Source organism: Tenrec ecaudatus, chromosome 13 (assembly GCF_050624435.1).
Source record: "Tenrec ecaudatus isolate mTenEca1 chromosome 13, mTenEca1.hap1, whole genome shotgun sequence".
Lineage (NCBI taxonomy): Eukaryota > Metazoa > Chordata > Mammalia > Afrosoricida > Tenrecidae > Tenrec > Tenrec ecaudatus.
Window position 1 is genome coordinate 30655768 of NC_134542.1, and position 15830 is coordinate 30671597.

General features: G+C 45.9%; 1 protein-coding gene across 1 annotated transcript in view; it reads left to right on the forward strand.

The window, feature by feature from the left end:
• PLEKHM3 (pleckstrin homology domain containing M3) overlaps positions 1 to 15830 on the forward strand; it is a 196805-nt gene that overhangs the window by 9297 nt on the left and 171678 nt on the right. Inside the window, exon 2 of the mRNA XM_075528977.1 lies at positions 13180 to 14059. Coding sequence (XP_075385092.1) covers positions 13456 to 14059 — 604 coding nt within the window. The 5' untranslated portion in view covers positions 13180 to 13455. The remainder of the gene's footprint in view (positions 1 to 13179; positions 14060 to 15830) is intronic.

Below are 15830 nucleotides of genomic sequence, written 5' to 3' on the forward strand. Positions count from 1 at the left end.
GCACCGGGCCTGCCCTTTAGTAAATATTCAACATTAATATCCTTGCCTCTTTCTACTCTTGGCCTTGGCTTAGGAGATATAAGAACTCTCTTTCCTTTGTTTTTAAACATTTTATTAAATATATCACCCCATATTTAATATATATCCATCTACCTTGGAGGGATCCTCTGCAGAACCTTTTCAGTTTACTGCAGTAGTAGTCCTTGATAATGGACAATTACTGGAGTTTCAACTATCATATGCTTATCCGAATGTCAGAGAAATACAGACCAATGATTGAATTCTGGCACGTTCCACGTTGCAGAATTATTTGACGCTGTTCCTTACCATCCTCAGAGTCACCATGATACCGACTCAGGGTGACAACGTGGGCAGCAGATAGGACCTGTGTGCCCAGGTTCTGAAGGCTGGGCTCTTTCAGAAGCAAATTTCCATGCCTGTCGTCCAAGGTGCCTCTGGGGGTGTTCAGAGCACCAGCTTTTTGGCTAGTGGTCGAGCACTTAACCATCTGTGCCTCCAAGGGGCTCCTTATACTCTTGACACTAAACAACAACAACAACAAAAGCCAAACTCACTGCCATAGAATCAGTTCTGATAATAGTCCATCATAAAATTAATCTATGTCTGGATTTAGGGGATGAAAGGGCCCTTTCTGTTATTCTGAATCGTCATAGTTTGTGAACTTTTCCTCTGACTATAAGATAGACATCAACTGCGGGGGATCCCTGTTGGCACAGTGGATTGGGCTTTGGGCTGTTAACGGAGAGGGTGGTGGTCCCAGCCCGCAGCTGCTCCGTGGGTGGAGGATGAGGAGGTCGGCTTCCATGGGAAGCCCTTCAGCGAGTTCGACTCCCCTGTGGAGTCGCTAGCAGAGCGCCTTGACGGCAGCAGGGTTTTGTTGCCTTCTCATCTTTGAGGGTCAAATAGTGCTCTGACTTTGGCAGGCTTGCTGGTTTCCTGACAGAACTAGAACCAGCTTCTTGTAACCAAGGTCATTGTCACAGACTAGATTGAGATTATGTCCAAAAGAGAGGAAGGGGTCACGGACACAGCCATTTCCACTCTGTCTGTGTTTCCAAACAAGCGGTGAATCATCTTTTACTCATGGATCTGCTACTCTTGGGACACCATCTAACAAAGACGTAGGCTCATTTTTTTTCTGTGTTTAAAATAGCAGGAAAAGAAAAAATAAACTAATTACTTCTCATGTACATTGGCCTGACGAGCCGGTAGATGGTTGTATGAACATGTGCTAACTCATCACTGGTTATTCTTGAAGGTTCTAGTTGGAGGCTGTCTTTCTTTTGCTAACCAACTGCAGTGGCCTGAGGAATTAAAGTCAACAGAACATGAGGCAATGACGCATTTCCCCTGACATCGCTGTTCCTCTTACGGGCCTTTGGTTGGCCAGAAAGACTTGGGCAGTTTGTGACTAGGCACTTGTGCCTCTCATACATGCAGTTGTGAATGTTGAGCTCACTCTGTGGTAGGCTGTTCCTGCTGTAAGCATCACCTTCTCTGGAGCAAGTGTGATTGGTTTCATGTGTCTGTTTCCTTTGTCTTTGGTTTCAGTCACGTGAAGTTATCTCTGTATACATGTCACTATATAATTTGCTTGCATGTTTATTTACTTCATTTGTTTTTGGTTTCTTTCAAATGAAACCATCTCTGTATTAAACAAATAGACAAACAAAAAAACCCCACTGCCATCAATTCTGACTCATAGTACCTTTTGCATCATGTCATTATATCATTTAATTATATTCTGTTACTTAAGGCTCTTTCTCTTACCGTCATCAGTGATGATTCCTTCTGTGTGCCACTAACACTTTTTGAGTACTTCCTGTTGAAGTACTTTTTACATTTGGCTTTGCTTCTGCTTACCACGGACTATTAGAACTGTTGTGCTTCGCATCTAGCATAGTTCTGGAGTACTTGGTCTATGTCCTGGAAATGCTTGTTGAGAGTAAATGCTGGTGTGGCTAGCAATTAGCTAGCTTCTAAGAGGAGTAGTGATTGTTTCAGATGTTCCAAAAGACGTTTACATGCATTATTGCACTTGTGCTTTATTGTGGTGATTATGGGCTCCAACCCACAGTGACCCTCTGCCCAACAGAATGAAACACTGCACGGCCCTGCCCTGCCCCGTCCTCACAATTGTTCCCGTGCCTGAGCCCATTGTTGCTGCCACTGTGTCAATATGTCTCGTGAGGGCCGTCCTCTTTTTCGCTGCCCCTCCGCTCTACCAAGCATGATGTCCTTCTCCAGGGACTGGTCTCTTCTGACAACATGTCCATCGTATGTAAGATGACGTCTTGCCCTCCTTTACTTCATTCAATACAGACCTGTGCCCTTTTGGTAGTCCGTAGTGCGTTCAATATTCTTCTTCAGCACCCCAATCCAAATGCATCTGTTCTCCTACCATCTATCTTCCTTAGTCAAGGTCCAATTTTCGCATGCCTATGATGCAATGGAGAATACCATGGCTTGATTCAGACGCACTTTAGACCTCCAAGGAACATCCTTGCTCTTCTGTACTCTAAAGAGGTCTTGTGCAGTAGATTTACCTACGGCAGCTTGCCTTTTGACTTATTGCCTGCTGCTTCGATGAGCATTGATTGTGGATCCAAGAAGGCAAAGTCCTTGACAATTTCAACGTTTTCTCCATTGATCATGATGTTACCTATTGGTCCAGTTGAGAGGATTTTGGTCTTGCTTACAGTGAGTTGTAATCCATACTGGAGGCTGCGATCCTTGATTTTCCTCAGTAAGGGCTTCAATTCCTCCTCATTGTCAGCAAGCAAGGTTATGTCATCTGCATGCCACAGGTTGTTAATAAGCCTTCCTCTTCTTCAGATAATCCATCTTCTCTGATGATTTGCTCAGCTGGGCTTCATTACTCTCTTCAAATAGATAGGACAGGCGTGGCTGGTTTTCTATTTCACAGATAAGGAAGACCCAGAGGCTCTGATTCAGCATAACTTGCTGGAAGTCCTTCTGCATAGAGAGCAGTGCTGACATGAACTCTTTCTTGGGATTATAAGTCTATGTTCTTCCCATTGCCACACATCAGTCCCTTGGAACACACTCCATACTTAGTCTGGTGTGGCTGATGGGTTGGACACAGCCTGTCAACTCCTTGTTTGTGTTCTTCCTAATACCAATCTCTAAAGGTGATTTAAAAGTTAAATGAACTTGTGTGACCTACCATTTACCCTCCAGGCAGTTCCTACTCGTCGTTAATTAGTAGAGTCTAGGCAGGTTTTTGTTTTCCTTTTTCAAGGTGCTTCAGACTGATGATACATGTGTCATCTTTTGGGGTCTCTTTCATTGCCTTTAAAATAGTCCTGCAACTTTACTCACTTCTCTCTGATGAGTTACTACAAACAGGAGGGCGTATAACAGCCTTTTCCCACAAACTTTTTGAAGCCCCCTCATACGTATTAACACATTTGGCATGCAGTTAAAAATGATACTCCACACCACACATGGAAAAGAGAACCTTTCTCAGTAAGACAGTGTCCTTCCACCTCTCCACCCCACCCCACCCCACCCCCGCCTATAGTAATTCCGCTTCTATGAGACATCTGAATGAAACAGCACAGTATTTTGCTTGGAAGCCCAGGCCCCATTACCAAGATTCTAAAGGGGTCTATGAGCTAATGACATCTTTAAACCTGAAAGAACTTCCCTTGCCCCTTTTGGATGTCTAGAATGTCTTTGTCTCACTGTACCTCTGTGGGGTGGTAGCCACATTGTTGGGGTTGGTCGCATATTTGTTCCACTGCAGGTGGCTTGGCTCCGGTGGTACTCACCTGTATGTAGCCAGGCATTTCCTGCTCTAGTTTGAAGCTGACTCTAGCAATATATTTACACTCATTTCAAAGAAATTCCCAAATGATAGAACAATAGTATTGATATCACATGCAAATAAAATTGTGCTGAAGATCTCCCAACAATGATTATAGCAGTACATTGACAGGGAGCTGCCAGAGGTTCAGGCTGGATTCAGAAGAGGAAGTTGAACAAGGGATATCATTGCTGATGTCAGATGGATCTTGGCTGAAAACAGAGGATATGAGAAATATGTTTACTTGTGTTTATTGACTATTCAAAGGCATTCGACTGTGTGGATCATAACAAACTATGGACAGCCTTGAGAAGAAGGGGAATTCCAGAACACTTTATTGTGCTCATGCAGATCTTGTAAATGGACCAAGATTGGACAGTTGTGGGAACAGAACCAGAGAATATTGCATAACTTAAAATCAGGAAAGGTGTGTTAGGGTTGTATCTTTTTACCATACTTATGATTTTCTCATCAGAGAAGCTGGATTATGTGAAGAAGAATGTGGCACTGGGATAGGAGGAAAATATTAACAACCTGGATATGCAACCTTGTTTGCTGAACAGGAGGAAATCTTGAAGTGCTTGCTGGTGAAGACCAAGGAGTGCAGCCTTCAGAATGGATTACAACTCAATGTAAGGAAGACCAGAATCCTCACAACTGGGCCAAGAGATAACATCATGATCAATGGAGTAAAGACTGACGTTGGCAAGAATTTAGTCTTGTTTGGATCCATGATGCATGCTCATGGAAGCAACAGTAAAGAGATCAAACAACACATTGCATTGTGCATATCTGCACAAGATTTCTTTTAAAGCGTTGAAAAGCAAGAAAGTTGTTTTGAGTATTAGGGGCCCCTAACCCAAGCTGTGGCATTTTCCATTGCGCCATATGCATGTGGAAGTTGGACACTGAATAAGGAAGAACAAAGAAGAATCACTGCATTGGAATTAGGGTGCTGGTGAAAAATCTTGTAAGTACCATGGGCTGCCAAAAAGAACCAACAAATCTGTCTTGTAAGAAGTATAGGAAGAATGCTTCTTAGAGGCCAGGATGGCAAGACCGTGTCTCGTGTACTTTGAACACGTTGTCAGGAAGAGGCCAGTTCCCGGAGAAGGACGTCATCCTTGGTCAAGTAGAGGGTCAGCAAACAAGAGGAAAGCCCCGCCAACATGGATTGACCCCGTGGCTGCCACAGTGGGCTCCAGCATAGAACCATCGTGAGGATGGCACAGGACTGGACAGTGTGCGCTCTGTTGTGCCGAACGGACTCGATGGCATCTCACAACAGCAACAGAAGTAGGAAGGACACTGTCGGATTTGTGTTTGTATACTGTGTTCCGTATGTACCCCATGGCAATAGATTTCTTTTTAATTACAGTTTGAATACAGCGTAGCCATTAGTGGTCTCTCGAAGCCTATGAAGGAGCCCTGGCAGACTCAATGCAGAGACAGCTGCCAACTGAAGGGCTGGCATTTTCAACCCATCCAGCAGCCCTCCAGTGGGAAGACTTGGACTTCTGTTTCAGTTAACATCGTAGCCACCAAAACCGTGTGGGCATTCTGCTCTCTCACATTGGGTTGCTATGAGCCAAAATCGACTTGTTGGCACCTAGCAATAACCAAGCCTAAGACAGTGGGATTCCGTCTATTTCTGGCTGTCCATCTCCTCTGGAAGACCTAGGACCTAGTGTGCTGGCCAGACTGGCAACATTTCCTCATCTGCTGCTTGCAGTCATGTCTGTGCTCTACTGCCAGTCTGCCATTGCCTTCAGCTCAAAACACCATAGAAACCATCAACTCTTAAACAGCCTCGTGGCTCAGGAAGTTCATCTCACCCGGATCAGACCCCTTGTGATGGATCCTTTGCATATGTAACTCTCCGTAATTCTCAGTCAGCAGCAGCCTTAAGCTGACCTGAAGGACATGTCAGGGCCATCTGTGCTGACCATCCTTGTCTTCACCCCTCATTCTAATTTTTGAAAATGGATCAACAGAAGCAATTTATCCTACATGTCTGGTGTTGCATTTTTCTTCATAGCCCAACTGTTTCCAAAACTGTATGGCTGCAAGCATCCCCTCATCAGCCTTTCCATTCTGATTGTCTGTCAAGTGCAGTCAGCACTGGCCCGGGGCGGCTCACCATCCAGCTCTGTCTCCAGAACATGGCATCTCTGTGTGGGCTAGGCTGGTAGACTTGCTCATGTCTGCTTCGAGCTGGGCGTGGGAGGAGTGCCATCTTCATCCTGTTAATCAGCCTTTAGGATCGAGCTTGTAAACAGCTGGTTTCCTTGTTAGAAAATAGCAATACACTGATTCTCCATCCTGTTATGCTTTGAGGCTGACCTGGGATCTTTGGGGTTGACAAGGACCTCGGTTTCTCAACCTTTTAGAGCAAGGGTGTTTCCTTTACAAAGACAAGTAAGATAGAAAATCTCTGGTAGACAGGTTGGCGGAAATGTAGTTGACTGCTGACTGCCCTTGTCGCGGGCTGACACAACAGTGTAGGGAGAGACCAGGAACACCTGGTTGTAGAATGCAGGAGACCCAATATTATGCTCTGTAATTATACTGTCGTTTTACATTTTGAAAGGCATGTTTGGCCAGTGAATGATCCGCATGCAGAGCAATTTGGTGTGAGTAAGGTTATTGGATGCAGGTCCTTGAGTAAAGCTCCGAGAGGTTCCATGGTTCGCCAGGGGCCACCCAGCAAGCAAGAATGTGGCTGATCCAGACTTAGAACGCAGCTCCAATTAGCTCCTGACTTCCCATTTTGTGTGGAGACAAACCACACTGCCCACGCGCTGATGTACTTCCTTCACTCTGTCAGACGAAGGCACCCATCATTTTTTGTTTGTTGGGACGGCTCGCCTGAAGAGTACTTTTTAATCTACGTATTCATTTATTTATTTCAAAGCCAAATGCGCAAGCTAGTAAGAAGTACTCACTTCTAGAGACTGAAGTTGGCATCAGACCCTTGTCGTGTCGTGGATTCTGGGGCTCTATACAGCCCATGGGAAAAGGGGGGATTCCAAAAAAGAATAAGGTCGGAAAGTAGAGCCCAAGAGGAAAGGAGGAATATGTAGAGATTGCATAGCAAAACCAGGGCCTGGGGGACACTGTCCTGCCATCCAGGAGCTCAGGGTTTAGTGTAGATTCAGGAGAGTTTATCCACTTGCCTCAGTACAATGTCGGATTGGCCTGCGTGTTAAAGGAACCAGAACAACTAGGAAGCCACCTCCTCTTGGGGGCAGGGAGGGTCGGAGCGGGAAACAAAACAAAAACCAAAATAGATGAAGAGTGAGATGACAGGGAAGGTGGGTGTTGATCGATAACTTCAAATTGGGGAGGTCATAAAAGTTATGCAAAGGAGCAGTACTTTATTCACTTAGCCCAGGTCAGCTCAGGGCTTGTGTGTGCCAGACATCATTCTAGGTGCTTGGGACAGACCACTGAACAAAGTGCGCGTACTTACCGCCTGCATGGAGCTTCTGTGTTAGGGAGGAAGGAGAAGCTTAAATTTAGCAATAAGGGAATCACGTGGTATGCTCCAAGATCCACGGAAGGGATGCAGGGCTCTTCATGGTCGTCAAGGGTAAGGTAAGTCGTGCTGAAAGTATGCACCTTTGATCTGATGTGATGAGAATGGCATCTCACCTCTCAGGCTGTCTTTCCCCAAACCACAGCTGCACTTCAGTACGAGAAAGGCTCTCTCTGCTGTCTTTGCAATACTTCTATAAATCCAAAACTGTTTTAAATTATTAAATAAGAACATAAGAAAGAGCAGAGCAATGGCAAAGTAAGAAGTCCTAGGCAGTGCTCCTCATTTATAGACATGGTTAGGTTCCAAATACCAGGTTGTTCTGTGGGAATTGGCATTACATGGAAATGAGGAATGATCAAATCAGATTACAGAATGGAGGATGACCACATCATTACATAACTGCCAGATGACCTCATTACTGTCAAATCACCCTTGCCGACACATAAACATAACTCTCATCGTCAGTGTGGCTCTCACCTCACACCTTGGCTTGTGTTGCTGCCAGGTGTACATTGATGCTCAAAATAATCAGCAGCGTTTTCTCTACTATTGTAAATGCACAATGTTGGGTAATAAGTCAGTGAATGAGGGTGTGTATTGTAATTTTAAATAGGCTGGTCATGGTAGGCCTTATTGAGAAGGGGGTTTGAACAAAGGCTTAAAGGGGGAAGTTGGTCCTATGGGTATGGGGTAAATAGCCCAAACAAAGGCTCAGAGGTGAGAGGGTGTCTGCATGTCTGAGGACTTTCCAGGAGACCCTTGTGGACAAGGTGTGGGGAGGAGGTAAGTAAGAAGCCAGAGAAGAAAGATAAAGGGGTAGATCAGGTGTAGGAGCAGTTAGGCCATTGTTGGTCAGAGGCTATGTGTAGGAACCACGCCATGAAGTCTGTTACTCGGTTCTCCCACCTTCCCACAAACCCCAACCAAACCCACAGCCATCAGGTTCATTCTGACACATGGTGACCTTGCAGGTCAGAGTAGAACTGCGCCTGTGAGTCTTCAAGACTAAATCTTTACTGGAGCGGAAAGCCTCCTCTTTCTCCCATGAAGCAGCTGGGGGTTTCAGACCGCTGACCTTGTGGTTAGGAGCCCACGCCATAACCAACTGTTCCACCAGAACCCTGTCCAACTACTCTAGGAGGAAGTTATCAGTAATTTGCTGGGTTTACAAATGAAGAAGTAGATATTAGGGAGGTTAAGTAGTTAAAAAACTCCTGTTACTGGTAATTAGTGGCGCTGTAATTCTTTCCTTCCCTGAGTACCCCTACCGTCACTGCTTCCTTCTGCCCTCACACCTGAGCAATCTGGTCTACACCTTCACCAAGGGTTGGTGATGTTGGACCAACTTGGCTCACTGCCAGATTTTGTAAATAAAGTTTTATTGGAGCACAACCATGCCCAACCCCTCCTTTTTGTCTGCTTTCCCTACTTTCAGTGGCAGAGTTAAGTAATTGTCAAAGAGACCGTATGGCCTGCTACACCTTCTGTAGAACGTGTCTGCCGACCGCTCTCTGGGAGACTCTGCAGGGCTAAGGGAGGTGACATGGAGGCTACAGTGCAGGGAGGAAAGACAAGACCAGGGAGCTCTTGCTGCATGTTTCTTGAAACGCCTCTGAATAGGTGGCCCTGTAGGCTTGTCCTCAAGAAGCTGATAGTTGAGGCACTAAGAAGGAGTCACTTAGAAAATATGACAGTTTACAAAATGGGTTTTTTTGGGCGGTGCTTTAGGCAGCTGGAGGAAGTGGAGACACTAAAGGATGGAATCCTCAGGAAGGTTTCTTAGAGGAGTGCGGTTTGGGATGGGATGGGATGGGATTGCCCCACTGTGACACAGCCTTTTCTCCCACACCTTAATGCAGTGCTTCCCACCTTCCTCACGCCATGACCCCTTCATACAGTTCCTCATGTCACGGTGACCCCCCAACCATAAAATTATTTTCGTTGCTACTGCATCACTGCCATTTTGCTACTGTTATGAATCGGGAAACACCTGTGAAAAGGTCATTTGACCCACAAAGGGGTCGTGACCCCCAGGTTGATAACTGCTTCCTTAATGACTGAGCTAGTCAAGACCTGGGAAGCATTTAGAGCTGTTCCTAGCACGCAAAGTAAGAAAGTGCTTCCCTGCCACTGAGTTCCCCGAAGGCAGGGTTTGGCTAGGTTTTGTTCACTGCTCTAGTACCAGTGCTGGGTGCAGTAGTTGCTTCAGTGAATATTTGTGGGATGAATAAATAGCTACAACCCTCAGTAAGTGTCACTGTTTTGCAAAGAGCTGAGCTGCTCACTCTGGTCTGTTCACTCATTTATTACTAAAGAGTGAGCTCCCCCCTCCCCCCACGACCACTTGGGGCTTTTCTTAAAGCAATAGCTACCTTTATTGTTATGTCCTTCTCGGAGTCGTCATTACTTGATGAGAGGGCTGGAAGTCAGAGGTACTGACAACAAAGGAAAACATAATACAGTTTCAAATGAATCCTAAAGATGAGACTCAAAAATGTGTTATGTATTGATTCAACAAACATTGACTGAACTGCAGCTGTACTCGGGGAATCCAGGCATGAACCAAGTAGACCCAGTCTCTGCCTGACAGCAGCCACTGATATGGAATCTAGTGATTACAAATCTGGTGTGTGTGATTGACCAGAGAGCAAGTGCCATGGAAACTCCTAACTGGGACATTGATCTGGTCTGGGACACCAGAAGGAGCTTCTCTTAGGAAGTGGTGCGGCCTGATGATTCGTTGTTGAGTAACAAACTACTCCCAAATACATTCTTCAAGCAAACATTTTTTATCTCTCTGGTTTATGATGGGGCGTAGCTGTGAAGTTCTTACTTGGGGGTCTTTTCTGAGGTTTTCTAGTTAGATGCTGGCTGGCGTGAAGTCATCTGAAGGCTCCACCGGACCCCATGCCACATACCGTCATTACTTAGTTCTACTTGTGTGCCTTCACACTAGAAGCCCTGGTGGCATAGTGATTGCACAGTGGGCTGGAGTAGCCAGGTCGGGAGTTTAAAACCACCGGCTGTTCCACTGGAGAAGCCTTAGACTTTCTACTCAGAGTTCGTCTTAGAAACCAACCCACAGGGGCAGTTCTACCCTGTCCTATAATATTACAGTATTACCCAGGCTAACTTGATGGCCCCCAGCAGCGACATAAGAATCGTCCTCTCTAATGTGCATGTCTGGCATTACTTACTTACCTTATTTTTGTTCTTATAAGTCCATATTGACTTTGGTCGTTTTGCTTCCCCATAAGGCCTCTCTCTCCAGCAGTTACCCAGACTTCTTAGGTGTCAGCTTGGGGCTCTAGAAGACAGCGAGAGGAACGTTCCCGGCCAATTAAGATGTGCACTCAAACAGGTGCAGCATCACTTCCGGCACATTCTGTTGACCCAAACATCACACATCAGGCCTGGGTGCAAGGACATGGGGAAATAATCGCCACCTCCCCGCCCTTAGACAAAGACGGGTGGGACGACAGTGAGAAAGGCCAGCTTTGCTTGGTTGACCGAGCAAGGTGTCAGCTGGGACGAGCGTCGCCAAGGCAAGCTCCTGAAAAGGGGGATTGGAGTTTTATACGCGTACTCCAGGAAGTGAATTGAGGGGAAAATGAATATGTAATGAATGTTCTAGGAACGGTCATTAATAGGCATGAGAACAGGGTTAAGATTCTTAACAGGAAATGGTTTATGGGACCCCTCGTCATCGAAGTTGGTCTGGTGTGTCTTTCTAGCAACTTTTGGTTCCTTGACAAGAGTACTGTTATTCTGGGGTGCCGGGGTGACCTGGCTGTTAGGACTGCCCTTTCTGTGCTTGTTTGGTGGGCCAGGTCTGGCCAGAACTGGTACTTACTTGGTGTGATCGAATACTTGCCCTGGAGGAAAAGGGCTCAAAAGAGGCTGGTCATCAGGCTGGGACAAGGAAAGAGAACTGCCAGCCAGGCAGTTCTGCCTCATAGCAGTGCTGCCTCCGGGGCGGAGTAGAACTGCCCTGTGGGTTCTGAGACTGTAACTGCAGAGTAGAAGGCCTCCTCTTTCTCCCCTGGAGCGGCTCGAGGTTTCACACTACTGACCTCGGGTTAGCAGTCCAACTTGTAACTACTATGCCACCAGAGCTGTACTCAGCAAGGAAAACACAGATTAATGCTAGACAAAATATGTAATTTATTTTAATATCCTGAGACAACATCTCATACCCTCTGGGTAGAATCCATGGACAAGCTATGGGATTTGCAATATTACACAGGCTAAGCAGGTTGGGAGTGGTCTCATTTTTATTGCAGAAAAGTATATTGGATAGAAGCTGTTGTGGCCAACTTTAAAGGATACAGTCTGCAAAGACAGTAGGTTGCGACCTTGAAAGAAAATTGGGCACTAGATAGCAGAAAGGTGGAAGGAGGTGTCCCCTTTAGCAATGGCAACAGCGTATGGGAAGGCCTTACAGGTGAAAAGGAAAACCACACTGAGGAACTGCGAGGCCTGTGTGACTGGAGTGTAATAGTAAAGAGGAAGAGTGGTGTGTGGCCACGGTAGACTGCAGTGTTTATGGAGTATGGCTAGGAAGGGGAAGTACATATTCACATCAGAAAGCAAAGGAGTCCCTGGGTAAGTTCCAAACAGAGGCAATGTAAAGCACTGAATGGTGAAATCCAGAATTCCTATAATAGAAGGTTAAATGAGGGATGTCATAAATAGAAATTATTATATGATTGGATCTATCTCCATCAAGACTCAAGTATATGGACTAGTGTTAAAAGCGATTCAGTGTTAAAGCAGGAGAGGTTATTGGAGGGTGATAGAGTGGTTTCCCTTTTGGCTTTTGCCAAGGACAGGAATACAGCCAGACCTCGCAACCTTCTGGTCGGAGCAGAGCATGTTAGCCAGTTGAACCATTCCAAGGGCGCTGTCGTTATTGTCGTAGGTGCCATTGAGTTGGCTCTGACCCCCTGCAGCCCTGTGCACACACAACAGAAGAAAACATTGCACAATCTTGTGTCATCCTCGCAATTGCTCCTATGCCTGAGCCCATTGAGGCAGCCACCATGTGTGTCCATCTCCAGCACCAGGGGTGTTAGAGTCAGGAAATAAATCTCCTACTATTGAGTCAATTCTGACTCATAATGACCTATACTTAGGATTTCTGAGGCTGTAAATTGTTATGGGAAGAGATGGCCTCCTCTGTTTTACCCACCACGAGTGGCTGGTAAGTTTGAACCACCAACCTTGCTGTTAGCAGCCCAATGCTTACCTAACAGTGCCATCATTAGGTATTACGTATTAAAAACCTAAGAAGCACAGTCACAGTGATAACCAGGTTTAATAAAAGGGCAGGAATTCTCTCTCTACTTCTTCCTTGCACCACTAGTCCCAACAAACCATCAGTGCTTTCACGGTTTCTGAAAGAACTCGTGCACGTGTGACTTTCAGCCTGCTCACTGTATAGGGCCAGTCATGGAACCCCGCTCGCTTCTGATTGCTATTTTAGGTTAGCATATTACAGAGCTTTGCCAAGGCAGTCTTTGCACAACTGCTCTCAATGGCTTCTCTCCGTGAATAAAAGCCATTGACCTTAATTCTTATCAAGTGCTCCACCCTGCTCTCTGTAAGTTCTAATACAAAGCCCATAGTGGTGTGTACTCCATCAAGGAACCTCCTGTGTAATTATTTCCCACCGTTGTGCATGACTGCCAGGGGAGAGGTGTTCGCAGGAGGAAGCAATTCGGCAGATTTATATCCTGTAGATTGCAATGGACTGTGTGCCAATATCGCCCTGTTTGTTTTCTTCCAGGAAACCAAGGGTGGCCATGGCCTTGGGCTGACCAGCACGTCAGATCAAGCATCTCACTGAAGAATAATCTCGAAGGAACCTCTTCCTGGCTCTCCTCATGCTCATGTTTACAGTGGGCAAGGAAAACATCAGCTACCCTTGTGCAGGCAGCCAAAGGAAGCGTCCCTCAAGTTGCTTCTAGAACTCCACGGGTGAGCACCTTCCTATGTTTGGTCAGTGTTCATGAAACCCTTTCCTGAACCAGCTTAGGAGGCTTAGAACTTTGGAACCTGTGACATGGAAGCTTTGGAAGTGGACGATATCAGCCCGGCCTTGGAAGTCACTGAAGATTTCTTTAGTTCTTTTGACAGTAAGCTAGAAAAGGCTGTCCAACAGGCAGAGGCCTATGGGATTCAGGAAGTCCCTGAACTGGTGGGACACGAAGTATTCAGTAACATACCTGATCATGGTGCCCTCAGAAATGTGGCTTCTGTGGGCAAGGAGGGCAGGATTTGGGACCATTGTAACAGCAGACTCTTAGAAACCAAAGCCCAAAATGTCTTCCCTTCCAAAGAACAGTTTGTGGTCCAGAGGGGGACAACTCCAGATAACCTTTCCTGGATGGAGCAAAAGGAAGCATCGACCTTTCAGTTTTTCAACATTTGTCAGCGTCGGAGGGACAGACCTCGCTCTGTCAACGACTTGTTGGATGAGACCTCTACTTTTAAGCCCGGGCATGCTCGATCAAGGTCGGATATTACTCAAGTGGACTGGAGGGTAGTCTTGAAACCCACGCCTTTGCAGCAGCAGCAGCAACCATGTCTTCAGGGCCCGCATTTCACTCGGCCATCGTTTCTATCAACTTCACCAAACAAGATAGAAGATGCTCAAGGAAACACGGGTATGTCTGTCTCATTGATATTAAGCAATGATTGAATTTATCTCGTTCTCATTGACTTCAAGAGAGTGGTACCTCATGATATAACAAAGAGTGGCTACCACAGTGGGTTCAGAGTTAAAGCTTGTGTGGCTGGTGCAAGACCAGGCAGTGTTTCATTCTGTTTTGCACAGGCTCACTATGAGTTGGAACCAACTGGAGGACACCCAGCAGCGACATAAGAAACTTAGTCTCTAATATGCATGTCTGGTGTTGCTACTTCCTTTATTTTTGTTGATTTATGAGCTCCCTGCTCCCATAGGTAACAAACTTAAAACTCACTGCCATCAAGTTGATTCCAACTCACACCAACCCTAGAGGACAGGGTAGAACTGCCTCTGTGAGTTTATGAGGCAGCCATTCTGCCTGGACACAGAGAGCCTCATGTTTCTCCTACAAGGGGGCTGGTGGTTTTGAACTCTTGGCAGCCCAAGGCATCACCACTATGGCATGAGGGCCCTTTCCCGTAAGATAAGTATGTGCTTGTTTTCTTTCAGACGTTTAAAACCTACCTGCATTCTTTCTTTTTTACTGTGAATTGGGTGAAAGTTTACATTTCAGATCAAGAACTTTGCAGTCAGCACTTGAAACCATTCATCACAATGAACTATCGCGCCCACACTCTCAAAGGAGTCTGTGTCCCCGGCCCTTGATTTCTCCTTTCCCTCCTGTGGGCACTGTCTTCCATTCCACCTAAGTTAGTTCCTGTCAGAGGCCAGCCCATTGCTTTATCTTCTTTCCCGTGCCCTTCCCGCCTTGGCAAACTCCAGAGTCTGTGCCTTTTGGTATGAAAGTCTGTAACTTTTTTATTCTCCTCTAACAGTGGTCTCACATACTATCTGACCTTTGGGGATTGGCTAATTTCCCGCAGCGTAATGTTCTCCAGGTCCATCCATGTCTTGCTTTACAATTTTGTCATTGTTTCTTGGCCATCCGTAATATTCCATTGTGTGTATGTACCAACGTTTCTTTGTCCATTCTGCTGCTGTTGGGATTGAAGTTGTTCCCATCTTGCTGTTGTGACAGTGTTGCGATGAACGTGCGCTTACTTTCAGAGCTCCCTCTCCTTCTTATGTTTGTCTTGCCCCCGAGCCCACACCCCCACTCTGTTCTTCAAAGGGATTGCAAGAAAAGGCAAAAATCAAATGCCAAACCAGTTGCCTTCGAGTTGCCAGCGACTCATGGCGACCCCATGCGTGTCAGGTCGGACTGAACTTGCAGTTGTTGCTTTCAGCTAGCAGTCCTCTCCCCACCAAACCAAACCAAACAAAGCATTGCTGAGTGAAAAAGCAGCTGTGGTTACTTTTCTCCATTTCATGTTGTGTGTTAGAATCAGAGTATTCTCATGGTTAATGCAGTGCTTCTTTGAACACTGTATGATACAGCTTGTCCACATGGGCAAACACTTATTAGAGAATGAATTGGCCTTGGCATTGTGCTGTGGAGGATTCAAAGAACTGTGAGCACAGGACCCCTGTCTTAATCCTCCCGAGGCCTACTTACTTTCTCCTTGCAATTTCCGGTTTTAGCCATCTGTTTTCAGTAACGGAATGCATTGTGAATGAAATGGGGAAATGTGTTTTTTACCTTTTTGAAGAAGTATGGATTTTTATTCAATTAGTGGACACATGCATCCAGAGGTGTTGGAGTAGGTGGGATGAAGTCCTTTCCTTCAGATTCCCACAGTTATACATGTAATTATAAGACTACCACCAGATGGCAGCATGCTATAATA